The 20081-nt window shown below is 45.3% G+C and overlaps 1 protein-coding gene across 1 annotated transcript in view; it reads left to right on the plus strand.

The window, feature by feature from the left end:
* The window catches only part of fbxl22 (F-box and leucine-rich repeat protein 22), a 32061-nt gene extending 12720 nt beyond the window's left edge, over window positions 1-19341 (plus strand). The window contains exons 3-4 of the mRNA XM_063196176.1: window positions 18162-18336; window positions 19120-19341. Of these exons, the coding sequence (XP_063052246.1) occupies window positions 18162-18336; window positions 19120-19293 (349 nt within the window). The 3' untranslated portion in view covers window positions 19294-19341. The remainder of the gene's footprint in view (window positions 1-18161; window positions 18337-19119) is intronic.
* The last annotated feature ends 740 nt before the right edge of the window (window positions 19342-20081 follow it).

Consider the following 20081-nt stretch of genomic DNA (forward strand, 5'->3'; position numbering starts at 1 on the left):
TCTTCTCTTTACTCACTCCTCCTCTTCCCTTTTTTATCCCTTCTCTTCTCTATCCCATGCCCTTCTTCTCTTCTCCTCTCCTCCCTTCTCTTCTCGTCTTTTCTTGCTCCTCCTCTCTTCTGCATTTTCCCCTTCTCTTATTTTCTTTACTTGCTCCTCCTCTCTTCTCCTTAAATCCCCTCTCTTTACTTTTCTGTTTCATCTGTCCTCGGTTTGCCCCTGCCTGTTCCCACAAAACATGTTGATTTTTTTGCATTTTATGCATGTAATTTAACAAGTGACCTCAGGTGAAATATTATTTCCTTTTTTTTCAAATAATCTTTTTATTGAAAAGTCAGAGGTAGAAGCAATAAATCGCCATCATGGTTACAAAAGACTTTTCATTTTTCAAACTTTATACACACTCGAAACACCACCCGCTTCCCATCCGTCCCCCCACCCTGACTGGACCCAAAAACAATAGCAATAATTGTAATAATAAGAAATATTATTTCCATGCAAGGTAAAAGTTCTGATCTAAACTAAAGAATGCTAAATTGGGCACTGACCGTTGCTCAAACGGTTGGGGCATTGACTCTTGCTCCAGGGATCAGTGTTCGGTTCCGGCTCTGGGTCATTTCCCGATTATCCGCCGTTTCTCTCTCCCGCTGGCTTTCTGTCACCATCTCATACTGTCCTTTCAAATGGGGACATAAAAGGGTACGGGTCTGATTTAACCTTTTTTATACATATGCAATCACCAGCTATTTTATTCATTTTTTGCTGAAAAAGCTTAAATAGGGTGCGTTCAGGTAAATTGGGCCATCAGGTAAATTGGGCCGGATAAGCATTGGGTGTCTTATTTCTTTTAATTCTACAGACCAACCACCACAAATGTACTGAAATTGTTGCAACATTACTACCCTATCTGTTTAAAGTCATTTGAATAGCATACCACTTTTCTGATGGACAGGGGGAACCCTCATATGGGGAGTGACAGAAGAAAATAAAAATTCAGTCTTGCCAAAATAAGATATCGTCTAGATAAAATAAGGATGATACTGTTTTCAGATGTAATAAAAACTGGAAAAACGGTGCACAATGCTACACGGATCCATTGACTTTCACTAGCTTAGCGACATATTCCCTCTTTTAACATGTCTTAAAGCAAGACAACGCTTAACATGAAAAATAAGACACTTTACCACCTTTATAAACCCCAGTCAAAGATTTTAACTGTATTAAGCCCCAAAATAGTGGCAGATTGAGACACGATCATTCCCATTTTGGGTGATGATTAGGTCATCACAGAGGTTCTGCATGAAAGGGTTAATTGCCTCCCATCCTCTCCTCTCTTTCCTATTTGTCTTCTCCTCTCTTTCCCATTTGTCTTCTCCCTCCCCCTCTTCTGTTTCTGTCTTCTCCTCTTTCTCTTTTCACTCAACTCTTGTTCTCACCACCCGCCTGACAGGTGACAGGGTAATTTACTGGACAATGGCAAACTCGTTTGTGTGTGTGTGAAACTTTTAAATTCTTGGGGGAATGTGTGCGTGCGTGTGTGTGTGTGTGTGTGTGTGTGTGTGTGTGTGTGTGTGTGTGTGTGTGTGTGTGTGTGTGTGTGTGTGTGTGTGTGTGTGTGTGTGTGTGTGTGTGTGTGTGTGTGTGTGTGTGTGTGTGTGCGTGCGTGCGTGCGTGCATGTGTGTGTGCATGCATATGCGTGTGTGTGTGTGTGTTTGCTTGTGTTTGTGTTTGTATTCTCAGGCACAGCCCTTGAGGGATATGCGTTCGTTTAAGATGGTTCATATTACCGTCTAAACGACGGCCATTGTCAGGGGGGATCAGGTAGCTGTGTCTACTCACGAGCATATGCCTGACGTCACATCAGGCATGGATCCGGCTGACATCAGGCCTGCATATGGCATATGGCTAGCATGGCCTTGCCATCTCTAAAGCTCCAGTCAAAAAAATTCCCTCCATTCCTCAGCTGTGGGGGGCCTATTATGAAAGCGTGAAAGTGAAAGCCCCACTGGGAAACTCTAACTCCCATTGTGACACAGCACACAAGTGAACACTGCGCACAATGTAATTGCATGTATGCCTCGCCCGTGCAAGGGGGCAGGCCCAATGGCACCATGCTCCATGCCATGCCGGGACGGTACCATGATCAGGATACCTCAGTCATGAAAGGGGATGGGGGAGAGCACTGGTTAATTACTCCCCCCACCAACCTGGCAGGTCGGGAGTCGAACCGGCAACCTTTGGGCTACAAGTCTGACTCCCTAACCGCTTACCCATGACTGCCCTCATGAGTGGCCTGAGTCTGGCCCATTTTTCTCATCGATGATAAATTAAATGAAATGCATTTTAAAGTGTTAAATAGTGTATATTTTCAATATAATAGAGGGGAAAAATAAAACAAACTCAGCAAATTTAGTTATGTTTGTTTGCATAGTGCGGTCGTTAGTGGCGTGTTCAACCTGGATAGGGATGAGCACATTCAGCCTGTCGGTCACCGGACTCCCCAGCCCTTAAGAGTCAGGCTATACATCAACCTGATGATGTATATGTACACACACACACACACACACACACACACACACACACACACACACACACACACACACACACACACACACACACACACACACACACACACACACACACACACGTACACAGGCTTTTATGCATGCACACACACTCAAAGGCCATTGTACACTCACACGTACTGTACACATGCATGCACACACAGGTCCATTAGTTACACACACGTCACATACATATGTCAACACAGGCCTATACACAATACACACACACACACACACACACACACACACATACAGGCGGGAAGGTTTAGCAGGTCATTTTCAGCATACCTGAAATAAGCATGGTTTAAGAGGACCACCCTTTCCCTTGATGTTACAGCTATGAAAATAACACCAAAAAATTTGTTTTTTTGTAACTAAGATACATCCAAGTTAAAATTTTACATTTTACAGTCACAGTCTGAAATAGGATTTTCTGACTTTTATATGGTTTAGGAGGACATGTCAGAATGCATGTTTGCAAGGTCATAAACGTTTACTAGGTCGGTGAGAATACACATACACATATATGAACAATAGCTGGTTTAAAAGGACAAATGCAGATTAGAAGGTCGGTCTGAATACAATACACAGACATGGTTAGTATGTGGTACATTGGGTCATATGTGGTATATCAGGTCGGTCTGAATACAATACACAGACATGGTTAGTATGTGGTATATTGGGTCATATGTGGTATATCAGGTCGGTTTGAATACAATACACAGACATGGTTAGTATGTGGTACATTGGGTCATATGTGGTATATCAGGTCGGTCTTGCTACATACACCTAGTGGTGCCTTCCTCAGCTACCTTATTAGGTAGCTGTTGCCTTTGGCCAGGAGCAGATGTCGTCAGATGGTGTCCAACTATCTCTAGGTGTTTCGGCCCTGAACCATAACACCCTCAAGCTGGTGGGCCCAACAGTGAGTGGCCAGCTCACTGCCCATCTGCTCCTGGCTTCCAGCATTCCTCCTCTCTCCTGCTCCATAGCCAACAAGAGGCTCGTTCCGCCTCTTCCCCCATGCTCCGTGTTGCAAGCTTCTCGCTACGCTCATCCAGGCCTATCGCTGAAAGGAAGTGCCATGCTGACCTTGCTGGAAATCCCCAACACCCGAGCTCGACAGGGAACACCCACGTCTGCCAGCCCTTGTCTCTGCAGTCCTGGGCGGGCTGCTGGTATTTTGTGGCTTTCCATTCATGTGCCTCGTCACAACCCTCCTCCCATGGCACTGTGAGCTCCACCAAGATGACTTTCTGGTCCTTAGCAGACCACAGCACTATGTCTGGGCGGAGGGTTGTCTGAACCACGTCCGGAAATTGCAGTTTCCTCCCAAGGTCCACCCTCATCTCCCAGGAGCTTGCGGTGTGAAGGATATTCGCCCTCATCCTCTCAGTGGTCAGTCTCGGCTTAGCTCCCTCCGTAAGGAAGGTGATCGTTCTCTCTGGGGCTGTGCTGGCTGGTCTCTTCTTCACCCTCTCACGCTCCATGGTGTCAGCAAGGGAACGCAGAACTTTATCATGGCGCCACCTATACCGACCTTGGGTTAGGGCTGTTCTGCACCCAGACCAGGGCCGGATTAACACTTTCTGAGGCCCGGGGCTAATTACCCGGATGGGGCCCTTCATATCATGTTCTGACGCATGACGTCACACAAACCCACTGACACATCAGCGTACACAGTAGGATTACCAATCAATTTTTTAAATTAATAAAATAAAATAATTAATAATATGTACTGTGTAGATAACCTATGTAGGTCTAATATAATATTCCACAATGGAAATGTAGGCTATTTGCCAACCTATCAGTCTAAATGTAGTAGGCTATATGCCTATCCAATGTAGGCCTACTAATGAAACAAATGATTGCATACAATATTACACTAGGGCTATTTAAGATTGTAGGCTACTGAAACTGATATATTAGAAATTATAAACTCAAATTAGGATGGTTTACATGGGCCTACAAGGGAAAAAAAAACTTGTCACTTAAAAAATATATGTTAAAACGGCTTGCCATAGGCGTGCGTCTGTGAGATATGTCCTGCCTTCTCTCATTGTCAAAGACTCACCTTCTCTCTTATCTGTCGCTATTTTTAAGGTGTTTCAGCGACTAGAAACTAATTGACTGTCTGTTGGCATTGACAGAAATTGCATCTTTCAAAACAATAACGTTGACATGACTAACACTATCTTAAATGCTGACGAAGTTGCCGATGTCGCGAAATCATAGCCTACCATGTTGATGCAGCCTACTATGCACGCAGCGCCATGTAGATACCAAAACGTTGCGTGAGGAATGTAATATCTCGCGGTTCGCTTTTTGATCAGGGCTTTAGTAAGTCCGCGTGGCGTTATTGACAGCTGATAGACAGCCAGTACAACAGTACCCTTTTCATGCTGACCGTACAATAGACTAACCTTGCGAGCTGCAAAGGCGAGCCACATGCTGCTCGAGAGTTGCGCAAGGAGGACCAGAACTGTGTAGGCCTACCGAAAAAATCTTTGCTGGTGGTAGCCGCTACAGGCTGACTACTCCACAGGTTGGTTAATTTGGGTGTTTTCTTTGGCTCTTTCCTTTTTTATTTCTACTAATTTTCGTTTTTTGCTCCGCTCTCCTGTTTCCTATGGCTCGACATTTTCGCTCGTTTTCTTTTTTTTTTCTTCTATTATTTTTTGTCATTTGACATTCCGCGACCGGAGGCCCCCCCTAGCGGTGATGCCCGGGGCTGCAGCCCGTTTAGCCCATTCTGTAGAGACGGCCCTGACCCAGACAGTATGTGCGCCAGCGTCCCTTTCTGCTTGCACAGCTTGCAGAGTGGAACCTCTCTCAGCCCCCATAAGTGCAGATGCACTGGTGAAGGGAGGGTGTTGTAGACAGACCTCAGGAGGAAGGAGATTCTGTATGGCTCCAGACGCCACAGGTCTCTCCAGGTGATCTTGCGCCTGGGCAAATCCCATTTTGTCCAGGCACCCTGGGAGCCTTGTTCGACTGCCCTGGCCATACGCTTCACCTCTGCATGCACCATCCCCCGTCTGGTCTTTGAGTTTGCCTTTCCCCATGTTTGGAAGTGGCCAGAGCCAAGGCCTTGCCTGTGGACATATTGGTTGCCAACTATGTCTCACACCTGTAGAGAGCTCACTGCCTGCTCCACAGCTGTGTTGGCAGCCCACTTACGCCCCGACCTGGTTGTGACGCCTGCTTGGTTTACCAGGTCATCCCTGGAATCCCTCAGGCTAGGGAGGGCTCTGCACTTTGCCACTTTAAACTCCTCGACCACGGATGACAAGGGGAGTTGCAGTTGCCCAGACCTGATGTAGAGGCCCACTGAGGAGAAACTTGGGGGGATGCCAAGCCACCTCCGTACGTGCTTGCTGGTTTTCCTCTCAATGGCCTCGACAGATGACATAGGGAAGTCATAAACTGTGAGGAGCCAGAGGAGCCTGGGCAAGAGTCCATGCTGGTACAGCCAGGTCTTGAATTTGCCCGGGAGTAGAGATTTCTCGATTTTCCTCAGCCATTCCTTAGTCTGCCTTACCGCCTCCGCAACATTTGCTCCATCCGACAGTGATGCGTTGAACCACTTCCCCAGGCACTTTATTGGGTTGCCTTCAATGAATGGGATGGGCTCACCTTGGACTTGAAGGCTGAACTTGCTGGTCACTCTGCCCTTTTTGATGACCATGAGCCTGGATTTTCTGGCTTTAAACAGCATCCCAGCCCAGGAGGCTACACTTCCCAGCGTCTCCAGCACCCACCTTGCTTGGACGTGGGTCACGGTTGTTACCGTGATGTTGTCCATGAATGCTCTCAGCGCTGGTTGGACTATTCCAGAGTCCAGCGTTGGGCCCCGGGTTATGCCCTCGGCTGAGGATATCAACAGATTCATTCCCATGATGAATAAGATGGGGGAGATGGTCCATCCTGTTGGAATTCCCTTTTGGAGGTCTAGCCAGTTGGTAGTGAAGAGTGCAGATGTAAATCTCAGTCTGAACCCGGTGAGGTTGCCAGAGATCAGGTCGCTTTTCTTCTTTTTCGCCTCCTGGATCAACTGGTTGATCATTGAGGTGTGTTCTAGGCAGCCTAAAAAGCCTGGGATACCACCTTTCTGGATAGACGTGTTGATGTAGTGATTCTGCGTCATGTAGGAGGTGATCCTTTTTGCCAGAACGGAGAAGAAGATCTTGCACTCCACACTTAGGAGAGATATTGTTCTGAATTGGGCAATTGCAGAGGATCCCTCCTCTTTTGGCACAATACATCCCTCAGCCAGTTTCCAGCTTGCTGGTATTGTGCCCTTTGCCCAGATCTTCCTCAAGATCTTCCAGAGTCTCTTGAGTAGCTTTGGACATTTTTTGTACACCTTGTAAGGTATACCACTGGGGCCGGGGGCAGATGCTGATTTGGCCTTGCGGACAACGTCCTGAACCTCCTGCCAGGTAGGTTCTTTTGCGTTCAGCGCGATGGTTGGTTTTGCAGGCCTCAAGATGTTGCGATTGGCATCTAAACCCCGGCTTCTGCTAGGGTCGCTGTGGGCTTCTGCAAGGAACTCTTCTGTCTCCAATTTAGAGCTGGAAAGCGTACCAGATTTCTGCTGTCCCAGAAGCGCCTTGGTGAAGCTGTAGGGGTCTTTAACAAACTGGGCGCGCCGCTTCTCTTTCTTACGCCGCTGCTTTCAGAGGTTTTCTGCTCTCCTGAGCTTACACAGCTGTTCCCGGAGCTTGCTTGTTAGATCTTTGATCCCCTATTTCTCAGGTGTTGAACTGGTCTTGAACAGCTTGTTTAGTCCCTTTATCTCACCCCTCAGGCGGCGAATTTCCTTCTCCCTCCTGTTCGGTTGCTGCTGTGGCTGTCGTTGGCCTCTCCGCTCCACTGTGCCGAATCTCTCCTTGGTGAGGTTGTATACAATGGCCGTGGTTGCATCGATCTTTCTGTGTACTGGGCCTGATGAGGTTGCTTCCAGGATCCCTTCCAGGTCATCGTCGAGTTGCGACCAGGCATTGTTATCTGCCATCTTTGGCCACTGGATTCTTTCTCTCCTTGCAACTTGGAGTGGTGTTGCTGGAGAGGGGTTCACATGGGTTGGTCTCTGGTGTTCGGGCTCCTCAGGTGCTGAGAGATCTTTAGCGCTGTGGTGTGCTTCCCGGCTGTGGATCTCCATCGTCTGACCAGACTCTGGGTCTGTGCGCTACTCCTGAGTTGCTGGTGTCCCACACCTTGACCTGCTCTGGTGTTGCTTGAGCCCTCTGGTGCTTCTGCAGACTTTCCCGCAGTGGCACCTAACAGTGAACTCCTCTCCTTGTCAGCGTTGTTTGTTTAAGCTTTCTGAATACAATACACAGACATGGTTAGTATGTGGTACATTGGGTCATATGTGGTATATCAGGTCGGTCTGAATACAATACACAGACATGGTTAGTATGTGGTACATTGGGTCATATGTGGCTCAGGATTTTTTTCACTTTAATCCCTGCTGACTGTATTCATTCGGTACAGCACTGTACCGTACCGAAGGTCTTTTCGGTACGGTTCGGTACGAATAGAATGCACCGTTACAGGCTTAACAGCTAAACTTCAGTTGTGGTCTGTAGCGCAGCAATATGCATGCGCCGCCCAGTGTTCTTCTCCGAGCTGCACAGTACAGGGCACAGCTGACACCACGCTGAAATATACAAAAGCAGATTCCAAAAAAGTTGAGACACTTGGTATTTTGTGAATAAAAGCAAAGTGCTGCCCTTTTCAAAACATTCAATCCATGCATAAGATTGCCAATAACACAAGGTCAACATATCAAGTGTTAATTCCAGCAAAAGTATTGATTTGAGGAAAATATGTGTTCATTAACCCTCTGGAGTCTAAGATCCCGCTGGCAGGATTTTTGACACTTCTTCAAAAACACATCTGTAACTCTGAGTTTTTGTCATTCAAACATATACAGTAAGTGGCACCATTGCGAACTGTGAAACTTTTAGTTTTCAAATATATATGTTAACATAAAATTGTATAGCTGGCCTTTTTCAATGAAAATGAAAAGAAGTTTTAGATTTCCTGTACTCTGTACTCAGCAGCAGCAGCCTCCTGAGTCACACCTATCACTATTCACATGTTAAGTACCGGCTGTTTCATAGGCTGCAGAGGTGCGAACACTCCCCATTCAGCCAGAATAAACAAAGCCATGCTTCTATTCTGCGCTCCAAAATGAATGAAATGAATGAATTAACACATGTTGACGTTGTGTTATTGGCAATCTTATGCATGGATTGAATGTTTTTAAAAGGGCAGCACTTTGCTTTTATTCACAAAATACCAAGTGTCTCAACTTTTTTGGAATCTGCTTTTGTATATTTCAGCGTGGTGTCAGCTGTGCCCTGTACTGTGCAGCTCGGAGAAGAACACTGGGCGGCGCATGCATATTGCTGCGCTACAGACCACAACTGAAGTCTAGCTGTTAAGCCTGTAACGGTGCATTCTATTCGTACCGAACCGTACCGAAAAGACCTTCGGTACGGTACAGTGCTGTACCGAATGAATACAGTCAGCAGGGATTAAAGTGAAAAAAATCCTGAGCCTGAACTTTTTGGTGCGTCCACGCGCCTTCACTGTCCTAAAAAGAATCCGAAACCTGAGGACCCAGGTCTGAGAAGAAGACTGGGCGCCGCATGCACACTGCTGCGCTAAGAGAGGCGTGTATGAGAGGTGGCCTTACTACAGTGTCCTGTGTGAGGCGGTGAGAGGTAATTATCCCTTCATGGTGTAGCTACTGGTGGAACATGGAGCAGAAATCAACAGCAGAGACGAGATCTTTGAGACCAGTGCTCTCGACAAGGCAGTTGAAGACTGCCATAAACTGCCGTGTCTGAGGATGTTACTGCAGCTGGGAGCTGAGGTTAACTGCAACAGTAGGACTACTCTCATCCGTACCGTGTCTTAAACAAGAAGTTGTCCATAGCAACTTTGAAAACATCCTACTGCTGCTTGAAGGAGGTGCCAGTGTGAATGCGGTGACCCATAATGGGGACAATGTGACGTAGTGGTTAGTGTGCTATCTGAAAGAGGGCTTAGATAACGAGGACGCTGAGAAGGCAGCTGCCGTCAGACGATATTGCACTCGAATAGCAAACATGCTATTGGACCAAAGGGCTCAGATGTTTGCAGGAACGGGTGACTGGAGGAGTATTATTACCAGCCCCTCTCACTCAGCAAACTATGCAGGCGGTTCATACGCCAACTGCTGGCCCCGCTTCCACTGGAATCCAAAGTATTGTTGTTGCCCCTCCTCCCATTGCTCCAGGACTTCCTGATTCCAGACAGCTCCGCGGTTAATGGCAGCAAGAGCCGCTGTGATTGGTCCTCTCGACCAGGCTGCTCTGTGCTCGAGAACAAATAGCTACTTCCTTGTTCTAACCTTCACTGAGCTACAGACTACGAGATGTTAATTAAATAAGTTCCTCATGCTTTGTAGCTTCATTTATTTACACGAACCAAAGACAACACGAGCACTTGCAAGTTACGATGCTGAAGTTAAATCGGAACAGTAAATAGTGTTTCCATACTTCATTCTGCTTTGTGCAACCTGTTTTCGACAATGAGCTTCTTCCTTGTTCCAAACTACTGCGGTGGCTAGTGCAATCAAAAATACAGGTTGACGTTTATTACATGTTTCATTTCCATTGTTGTTGAGTCTGTGTAGCTGTGTAGCCGTGTAGCTACAAGGCAAAAGACATGTATAGTTTACTCCTTGTATTGAAGGTAGTTTGAATACTCACAGCGCAGACCAGATCGAGCAAAAATCAAACTGTCTGCGTTGACCTCTGGGCGACAGGCGGCAAAGAGAGTATACACAGCCCTCAAGGGGGTGAAATGAGATTCAGCCATAGACTCCTAACCTCCTCAAAAAGACAGGCCCGTTCACACTTTGCTGGAAAGACTCAACTACATCATAACAGCATTGCTAAGACATTAAAGAGAGCCTTAAGTAACAGGTAAAGACTTCAAGATAAAGATCACTGCCATTTTGAAGACAATACAGGTTTAACATAGTCTTTGTTAAGGGTTTATAACTATAAATGTCCATAAAACAGTATAAAGCGTGAGTCCTCATAAGTTATTCCAATAGGCCATTGGGTAAAACTGCACTGATGAATAAACCAGTGTTGTTGTTGTTCATGATTCTACGTGATTGTTCACTTAGGCTGTTGTTTCTCATCAGGATGTAGCTATGTTGATGCCTCAACAGCTTATTTACATTTTATTTATTTTGGATTTTTCTAGTAGCATCATCACGCACCACTCTCCCTCGGCATCAAGAACTGGCATTATTAGCTATTACCATGCTATCGGCACGTTAGAGCAACATCGCCACATTATGTAAGAGCAACATTGATAAAACCATGAATTAGCATATTATTACCACATTGTCATTGCATTATTAACATGTCATTAGCAGTCCTTTTTTGTTGGGGGGTGGGGGTGCATAACTGGCGTTATTGGAATGTTATCAACATATTATTAGTATGTTATAAGGGGTTATTTGTCATTGGAGGACACATCTCTATCACCTCATCGTCTGAATTAAGGATAATGAACAATTTAGACCACATTTGCAATTCTATACAACAGGCGCCATCTTGGAAAATGGCCACCATTTCAAATAGCAAATCAGGTGGATTTGATTGTATTGGTCTTGATCACATATATGCTGAATTTCATGTGTGTATCATAATTTGCTTGGTCAATTTGGTGCAATAAATCAATTTCTGGGGTCTTTTTGGTGGCCATCTTGGAAAATGGCCGTAATTTCAAGTAGCAAATCAGGTGTATTTGATTGTATTGGTCTTGATCACATATATGCCTAATTTCATGTGTGTATCATAATTTGCTTGGTCAATTTGGTGCAATAAATCAATTTTTGTGGTCTTTTTGGAGGCCATCTTGGAAAATGGCCGCCATTTCGAGTGGCAAATCAGGTGGATTTAATTATGCTAGTCTTGAGCACAAACATGTCGAATTTCATGCTTGTACTGTATCACAATTTGTTTGGTCATTTCTGTGCAAAAAATCAATTTCTGAGGTTTTCTTTGGCGGCCATCTTGGAAAATGGCCGCCATTTCAAGTGGAAAATCAGGTAGATTTAATTATGCTAGTCTTGAGCACAAACATGTTGAATTTCATGCTTGTATCATAATATAATATGTCAATTCTTTGCAATAAATCAACTTTTGGGGTATTTTTTGGCGGCCATCTTGGAAAATGGCCGCCATTTGAAGTGGCAAATCGGGTAGATTTGATTGTAAGGGTCTGAAGCACATACCTGCCAAATTTCATGCTTGTATCATAATTTGCACTATTCTTGCCATATTGGCCTTGTAGCTGTTCCACTAACTGTTGTGTATGCCTGTGTATGGAATTGTGCGGGAATGTGTATAGGCTGCAGTGGCATTGCTGGGTCGATAGGGGGCAAAGTTCCATACAACTCCACACACAGAAATGTCAGGTAGGGGGTTGTGAGGACATTTTACAAAAAGCTGCTGGGGGGTCATTTGGAAGTCAGAAAAGGGTGTTATAATGTTATGTTTACCAGGACATTGTAGGGGGTTATAAGCACATTTTACAAAAAGGTGCTGGGGGGTCATTGGGAAGTCAGAAAATGGTGTTATAATGTTATGTTTACAAGGACATAATTATGTCCTGATAAATATCGCCGTCCTTACAATGCTGGTGAAAAGTCAGGAAAATGTCCTGCTATACCACCGCCGCCCGCACACACACACACACACACACACACACACACACACACACACACACACACACACACACACACAGACACACAGACACGCACACACACACACACAAACACACGCTATCTCCATAGAGTCACGAGCCCAAACACACTAATCCCCTAAACCCTATCGCTTAGCCCAGTTAAATAAACAGCCGTGTGTGTGTGTGTGTGTGTTTGTGTGTGTGTGTGTGTGTGTGTGTGTGTGTGTGTGTGTGTGTGTGTGTGTGTGTGTGTGTGTGTGTGTGTGTGTGTGTCTGTGTGTGTGTGTGTGTGTGTGTGTGTGTGTGTGTGTGTGTGTGTGTGTGTGTGTGTGTGTGTGTGTGCGCGCGGTGTTGGTTTTAGTGAGGAGGAGCGTGAATGAAGCCTCCTGCTGTGTGATTCACTATTGCTCCATCCGCTCAGTACCACTACCACGTTAACGACACAGACCACCACACACGTTAAACGGCAGGGGGTCTCTCTCTCTTTCTCTCTTTCTCTCTCTCTCTCTCTCTCTCTCTCTCTCTCTCTCTCTCTCTCTCTCTCTCTCTCTGTCTCTCTCTCTGTCTCTCTGTCTCTCTCTGTCTCTCTCTCTCTCTCTCTCTCTCTCTCTCTCTCTCACACACACAAACTCACACACACACACACACACACGTGCACATACACACACACTCTGTCTCTGTCTCTCTCTATCCGTCTCTCTCTCTCTTAAGCCTGTCAGGCTGTCTACCTCTCCCTATTTCTCTCTTCCCTTGTCCCATTGTCATATCACATTTTCTAATTCCTGCCGCTGTCTGTCTTTCAGTCTCTCTCTCTAGCCATGCATTCAGGTGTCCAAACCTGGTGTTTGTCACCCCGTCTCTACATCTATCTACGAATCTATCTATCTATCTATCTATCTATCTATCTATCTATCTATCTATCTATCTATCTATCTATCTATCTATCTATCTATCTATCTATCTATCTATCTATCTATCTATCTATCTATCTATCTATCTATCTATCTATCTATCTATCTATCTGCCATTTCCCCTCGTTTTCCTCATCCCATTGTGACACTTTACACATTTTATCTCTCTCTCTCCCTCCTTCTCTCTTTCTATCCATACAGGTGTCCAAACCTGCTGTGACACACCCTGTCTGGCTGCGGCCACATCTCTCTCTCTCTCTCTATTTCTATGTCTTCCCTCTCTCTCGTTGTCACCAGAGGCGTATCTTGTCACCAGGCTAGGCAGGCAGCCGTTTGGGGCCCCCAAGCCTTTACAGTATTTCTCAATTGGTTTTGTACATTTCTCGAATCTCTCGCAATTTGCAAAACATAATATTCATTCTCAAAACAGCTTTAGCAAATGGCAAAACACGGTGGATAACCTGCAAAACCAAGTCTCTTGCTCAAAACCCTTATTTGTCTTTCAAAACCAAGTTTTTTGTGTCAATGAACGTATCAGCGCCAGCAGAATGGTTAGTCATTGTGTCATAGTATATGGACAAGCTAGTCAAATCAATTTCTCATGTTGTCAATTGAATAGTACACTCTTGAGGATCTTTTCTGAAGCGAAATGTTGTTTAGATTGGATGGGAAATGTTGTAAATTCGGTTTTATATTACATTGATCAGATAAGATTGAGATAGTTTCATGCATTCAGTGACAAAGCTTTTTGAGTGATATGACAAAAACAATTGATAATGTACGAAATCACTGAGAATTGTACACAGCCATGGCATGGTGGACGAGAGCATTTGCTATATGCCGAAAACAATGAGAAACTGATTTGACCATGTGCACAGGTAACACCAGGAAGTCACAATTGAACAAATACTTTTGAGAATCTTTATTCTGTGGTGAGAAATGTACAAAACCAATTGAGAAAAACTGGTAAATGGTGAATAACAGCTAGACTTCAGTGGCGATTTCTTGCAAATGTTGATTCTTTTGAATTTTCGCTTGGGGCCCCAACTTACCCTAGAATGGCCTCTGGTTGTCACACTGTACGTACGTGTTCTTATCTTCCTCCCTCTCTCTCCCTCTCACTATCTCTCTCTTCCCTCTTGTCTTGTGTCCCATTGTCACACTGCAAATGTTCTCATCTTCTCTCTCTCTCTCTCCTTCTGACTCTCTCTCTCTCTCCCTCTCACTATCTCTCTCTTCCCTCTTGTCTTGTGTCCCATTGTCACACTGCAAATGTTCTCATCTTCTCTCTCTCTCTCTCTCCTTCTGACTCTCTCTCTCTCTCTCTCTCTCTCTCTCTCTCTCTCTCTCTCTCTCTCTCTCTCTCTCTCTCTCTCTCTCTCTCTCTCTCTCACACACACACAAACTCACACACACACACACACACACGTGCACATACACACACACTCTGTCTCTGTCTCTCTCTATCTGTCTCTCTCTCTCTCTTAAGCCTGTCAGGCTGTCTACCTCTCCCTATTTCTCTCTTCCCTTGTCCCATTGTCATATCACATTTTCTAATTCCTGCCGCTGTCTGTCTTTCAGTCTCTCTCTCTAGCCATGCATTCAGGTGTCCAAACCTGGTGTTTGTCACCCCGTCTCTACATCTATCTACGAATCTATCTATCTATCTATCTATCTATCTATCTATCTATCTATCTATCTATCTATCTATCTATCTATCTATCTATCTATCTATCTATCTATCTATCTATCTATCTATCTATCTGCCATTTCCCCTCGCTTTCCTCATCCCATTGTGACACTTTACACATTTTATCTATCTCTCTCCCTCCTTCTCTCTTTCTATCTATACAGGTGTCCAAACCTGCTGTGACACACCCTGTCTGGCTGCAGCCACATCTCTCTCTCTCTCTCTCTCTCTCTCTATTTCTGTGTCTTCCCTCTCTCTCGTTGTCACCAGAGGCGTTTCTTGTCACCAGGCTAGGCAGGCAGCCGTTTGGGGCCCCCAAGCCTTTACAGTATTTCTCAATTGGTTTTGTACATTTCTCGAATCTCTCTCGCAATTTGCAAAACATAATATTCATTCTCAAAACAGCTTTAGCAAATGGCAAAACACGGTGGATAACCTGCAAAACCAAGTCTCTTGCTCAAAACCCTTATTTGTCTTTCAAAACCAAGTTTTTTGTGTCAATGAACGTATCAGCGCCAGCAGAATGGTTAGTCATTGTGTCATAGTATATGGACAAGCTAGTCAAATCAATTTCTCATGTTGTCAATTGAATAGTCAGTCCCACCAGGAAATCGCGGGCATTTTCTCAAAAAATCGCGGTCGGAATTGCCAGATGGTGCACGAGGATTTCCAGGAAATCGCGATAAAAGTTGCGGAGCTTCTTACTGTGTTGTTGCGATTTTGTTGCGGCATGAAGTGAAAGGTGCGATTTTTGTTGCGATTTTTAATGTGTTTCCCCACGCTTGAAAGTAAAGAACACTGCCACATTCCAGTCCTCTGGTGTTTTTATATTATTTCCATTTTTATATTATAATTTTGGTCCATAAGCAAAGCAGGGAAGCGGCCAGGGCGAGTTTTTAGCTAGAATGCCGTGAAGAGTTCCATCTCTTTCATGCTGCATTACGACACCCTTCATTACAATGCTGTTTATGGCCGTTTGACTCTGTTTTAAATGTCATCACCGTTTCAAATTGTAAGCATACAAACTTCGTATCATGTCGATATCCATTCCTGACTTAAACAGTGGATACATAATTAACTATTTAGGCGGGCGGAATTGGGCATGTCCACCCAGTTGAAGAGGGTAGCCTAGGCTACGTGGTGACAGAAACTCTTGTGACTGAAATCCTGATGTGAGTCGTCTGCTACACATAGCCTGCCTGTGTCGGCGTTTAATTTTCAAACTTGTCAAAAGCAACACAAATAAAAGCAGAGGGAGGGGTCGCTTTCGAAAGAAGGCATAGGCCTAGGTTTTTTTTTTTGTTCTCCCGCGCCGTCAGCCAGCTTTAAATTAACGGCTGATGATCATCATTCAATGTAACGAGTTCACAGATTTCCTGTTGTGAAGGGTGCTTGCTGAATAATGTTCAGAAATTATATTAATTTTGGTGCTCTTTCTTGTGAATATAAAAGACGACGAGATTGTTATCTAGGCTATAAAACACCACGTCGCCTGCAGAACGGAGGTCTCAGCTGTCAATCAATACCGTCAATCGCGCAAGGAAGAGAGAAGGAGAGGGAGAGACAGAAAGTAGTTTTCCAACTTACTCCCGCTTTCCAAACGTGTCTGCTCTGGTTTTATTCATGTTCAGTGTTTCTTGCCCGTTTGACCGCGCCAGGTTAAACGAAAGTGATTTGACAACACGGTCACCACGGTCAACCAAGTGCTCGTATCCAGCCATAGCCCAATTTGCGCGAAAGAGATTACTATATCGGCCAGGCACGCACGCACGCAGCATTCACAATGAAGTAGGCCTATGGAAATGACTCCCTTGTTGTGGACAAGGCATTTGCGCATCTCAATTCGGAGGGAAAATGTTGCCTTCTGTATGCGCACAAGTCAAACACCAAAGTGGTCCAGCAGGTGGATCGCTTTAGAAAAAAGAAAACATCTTGTTGTAGGAGCCCTATCCTACTTGGCGTAATGTAGATGACTGTCATGAAGTGTTAATTATATATTTATGTAGGCCTAGCACATTTTAAAAATGTAGGCCTATTGGTTATGCCAGACTAGTCATACATTTCCCCTCCTGTGACCATGCGAGCAGACGCGCAATGAGAACATGGCGTTTCCTACATTCGTATTTATTAGTTTTTTCCCCCTCACCGACAACTTTGTACATGCATAGTAAAGTGCTGGGACTGATTGCTAGGTTACTATTTTATTGTATTTTTTTATTGTATTATCCTTTTTGATCAAAGTGTTCAAAGTTGCGGGAAATCGCGGTGATTGGTTAAAGTTGCGCTCTCGCGCAGAATTCGCGGGAATTCATTGAAGTTGCGAAAAACGACGCGATCGCAACATCGCGATTTCCTGGAGGGACTGAATAGTACACTCTTGAGGATCTTTTCTGAAGCGAAATGTTGTTTAGATTGGATGGGAAATGTAAATTCGGTTTTATATTACATTGATCAGATAAGATTGAGATAGTTTCATGCATTCAGTGACAAAGCTTTTTGAGTGATATGACAAAAACAATTGATAATGTACGAAATCACTGAGAATTGTACACAGCCATGGCATGGTGGACGAGAGCATTTGCTATATGCCGAAAACAATGAGAAACTGATTTGACCATGTGCACAGGTAACACCAGGAAGTCACAATTGAACAAATACTTTTGAGAATAATTATTCTGTGGTGAGAAATGTACAAAACCAATTGAGAAAAACTGTAAATGGTGAATAACAGCTAGACTTCAGTGGCGATTTATTGCAAATGTTGATTCTTTTGAATTTTCGCTTGGGGCCCCAACTTACCCTAGAATCGCCTCTGGTTGTCACACTGTACGTACGTGTTCTTATCTTCCTCACTCTCTCTCCCTCTCACTATCTCTCTCTTCCCTCTTGTCTTGTGTCCCATTGTCACACTGCAAATGTTCTCATCTTCTCTCTCTCTCTCTCTCCTTCTGACTCTCTCTCTCTCTCTCTCTCTCCCTCTCACTATCTCTCTCTTCCCTCTTGTCTTGTGTCCCATTGTCACACTGCAAATGTTCTCATCTTCTCTCTCTCTCTCTCTCTCCTTCTGACTCTCTCTCTCCTTCTGACTCTCTCTCTCTCTCTCTCTCTCTCTCTCTCTCTCTCTCTCTCTCTCTCTGTCTCTCTCTCTCCTTCTGACTCTCTCTCTCTCTCTTTCTCTCTCTGTCTCTCTCTCTCCTTCTGACTCTCTCTATCTCTCTCTATCCCTCCAGGTGTCCAAACCTGTTGTCCCTCACCCTGTCTGGCTGCGGTCACATCTCTGATGGTGACGTGGTGGGCGTGCTGCGCAGCTGTGTGCGTCTGCGTCAGCTGCGTCTGGAGAACTGCTCGCGTGTGACAGACACTCTTCTGCAGGCCGCAGCGCTGCACGGACAGAGTCTGGAGGAGGTGGGCACTACTATGAAGTGTGTGTGTGTGTGTGTGTGTGTGTGTGTGTGCGTGTGCGTGTGTGTGTGTGTGTGTGTGTGTATGTGTGTGTGTGTTTATGTTTGTGTTTGTGTTTGTGTTTGCGTGTTTGTGTGTGTGTGTGTGTGTGTGCGTGTGTGCGTGTGTGTGTGTGTGTGTGTGTGTGTGCGTGTGCGTGTGCGTGTGCGTTTGCGTTTGTGTGTGTGTGTGTGTGTGTGTCTACGGGAATGGAGGGGATAGTCCTGCGAATGAGCTATTGCATTTTACAGCCATTTTTTCTAATGCACACATACTGTACACACACACACACAGCATATGTATAGTATACACATTTTTACACATATAGTATATACACATACTATAGTACAGTGTTTCTCAAAGTGGGGCGCGGAGGCATCTCAGGAGGGGGGGGGGGGGGGGGGGTTGGGGGGATTGGAGGTGTGACATCTGATTTAGGGTTTTTTCCCCCAAGGAAATGATTTCCTGTCTCGCCAATAAGTTGAAAGCCCTCACCAACATCACATTATTAGTTGTCATGAATTTGAATAGCATATGAAATGAACACACATCTGTATTAGACTGCAGTCCCTCTTTGCTTAATCTCGCTGCGATCGCAAAATCAGTCTGCGCGAGTAGCCTTCTGCTCGGAAGCATTCAGAGCCTCTGAAGGGGGGAATGATGGAAAAAGTTTGAGAACCACTGCATATACATTTTTGTGTTTTCGTGATTTTCAATGCAATTACTTTTTCCATGAATTATAAAAAGGTGCGTGTGGACTTCTGCCGGAACGTGACGCGCTCGGGGCTGCAGGCGCTGCGGGAACGACGGCCGGACTTGTTGCTAGGCGCCGAGCGGAGCGCCGGGATGATCCCCGACACCAGGCCGGAGGACCGACCGCAGGCACGACGAGCACTGCAGAAAGTCCTGCTGTTCGTCTGAGAGCACTGCAGAAAGTCCTGCTGTTCGTCTGAGAGCACTGCAGAAAGTCCTGCTGTTCGTCTGAGAGGATGGAACAGAGGAGTGGCTTGGGGTTGGGGTTGGGGTTGGGGGGTGGGGGGTGTGGAGAATGCATATTAGTGTTTGACTTTTGTAAAATTAAATTGAAGGTGAAGATTGTGCACATCTCAGGAGCATTAGTAAACCTCCCTCCTAAAGCCTCATACAGACGCACTGGTTATTATCAGCCTGATTGTTTAGCTCACTGGTTGCGACGTAGTGCAGAGATGACCGTGGTTGTGTGTGTGTGTGTGTGTGTGTGTGTGTGTGTGTGTGTGTGTGTGTGTGTGTGTGTGTGTGTGTGTGTGTGTGTGTGTGTGTGTGTGTGTGTGTGTGTGTGCGTGTGTATGTGTGTTTGTGTGTGTATGACTGGTCTGAGAGCTGGATGGGGATGTTGGAATGGCTGGCAGGGGGCACCACATACACACACACACACACACACACACACACACACACACACACACACACACACACACACACACACACACACACACACACACACACACACACACACACACACACACACACACACACACAGAAGTCTCAGGGGACCCCACTGCAGAGCCCGGGGAGGAAGATGATGATGAAGGGTGGGGAAGGCTGTGCTGTGCTTGCCTTGGGAACAAACTGTACTATCAGCAGCGTCCTGATAATGGAGGCTTGTTGTCTACGCTCCATGGGAGAAACGAGATGTGACATATGTTTTAGGTTGATTTTGTTTTTGTATGTGT

The sequence above is a fragment of the Engraulis encrasicolus genome, chromosome 4 (genome assembly GCF_034702125.1).
Source record: "Engraulis encrasicolus isolate BLACKSEA-1 chromosome 4, IST_EnEncr_1.0, whole genome shotgun sequence".
NCBI lineage: Eukaryota > Metazoa > Chordata > Actinopteri > Clupeiformes > Engraulidae > Engraulis > Engraulis encrasicolus.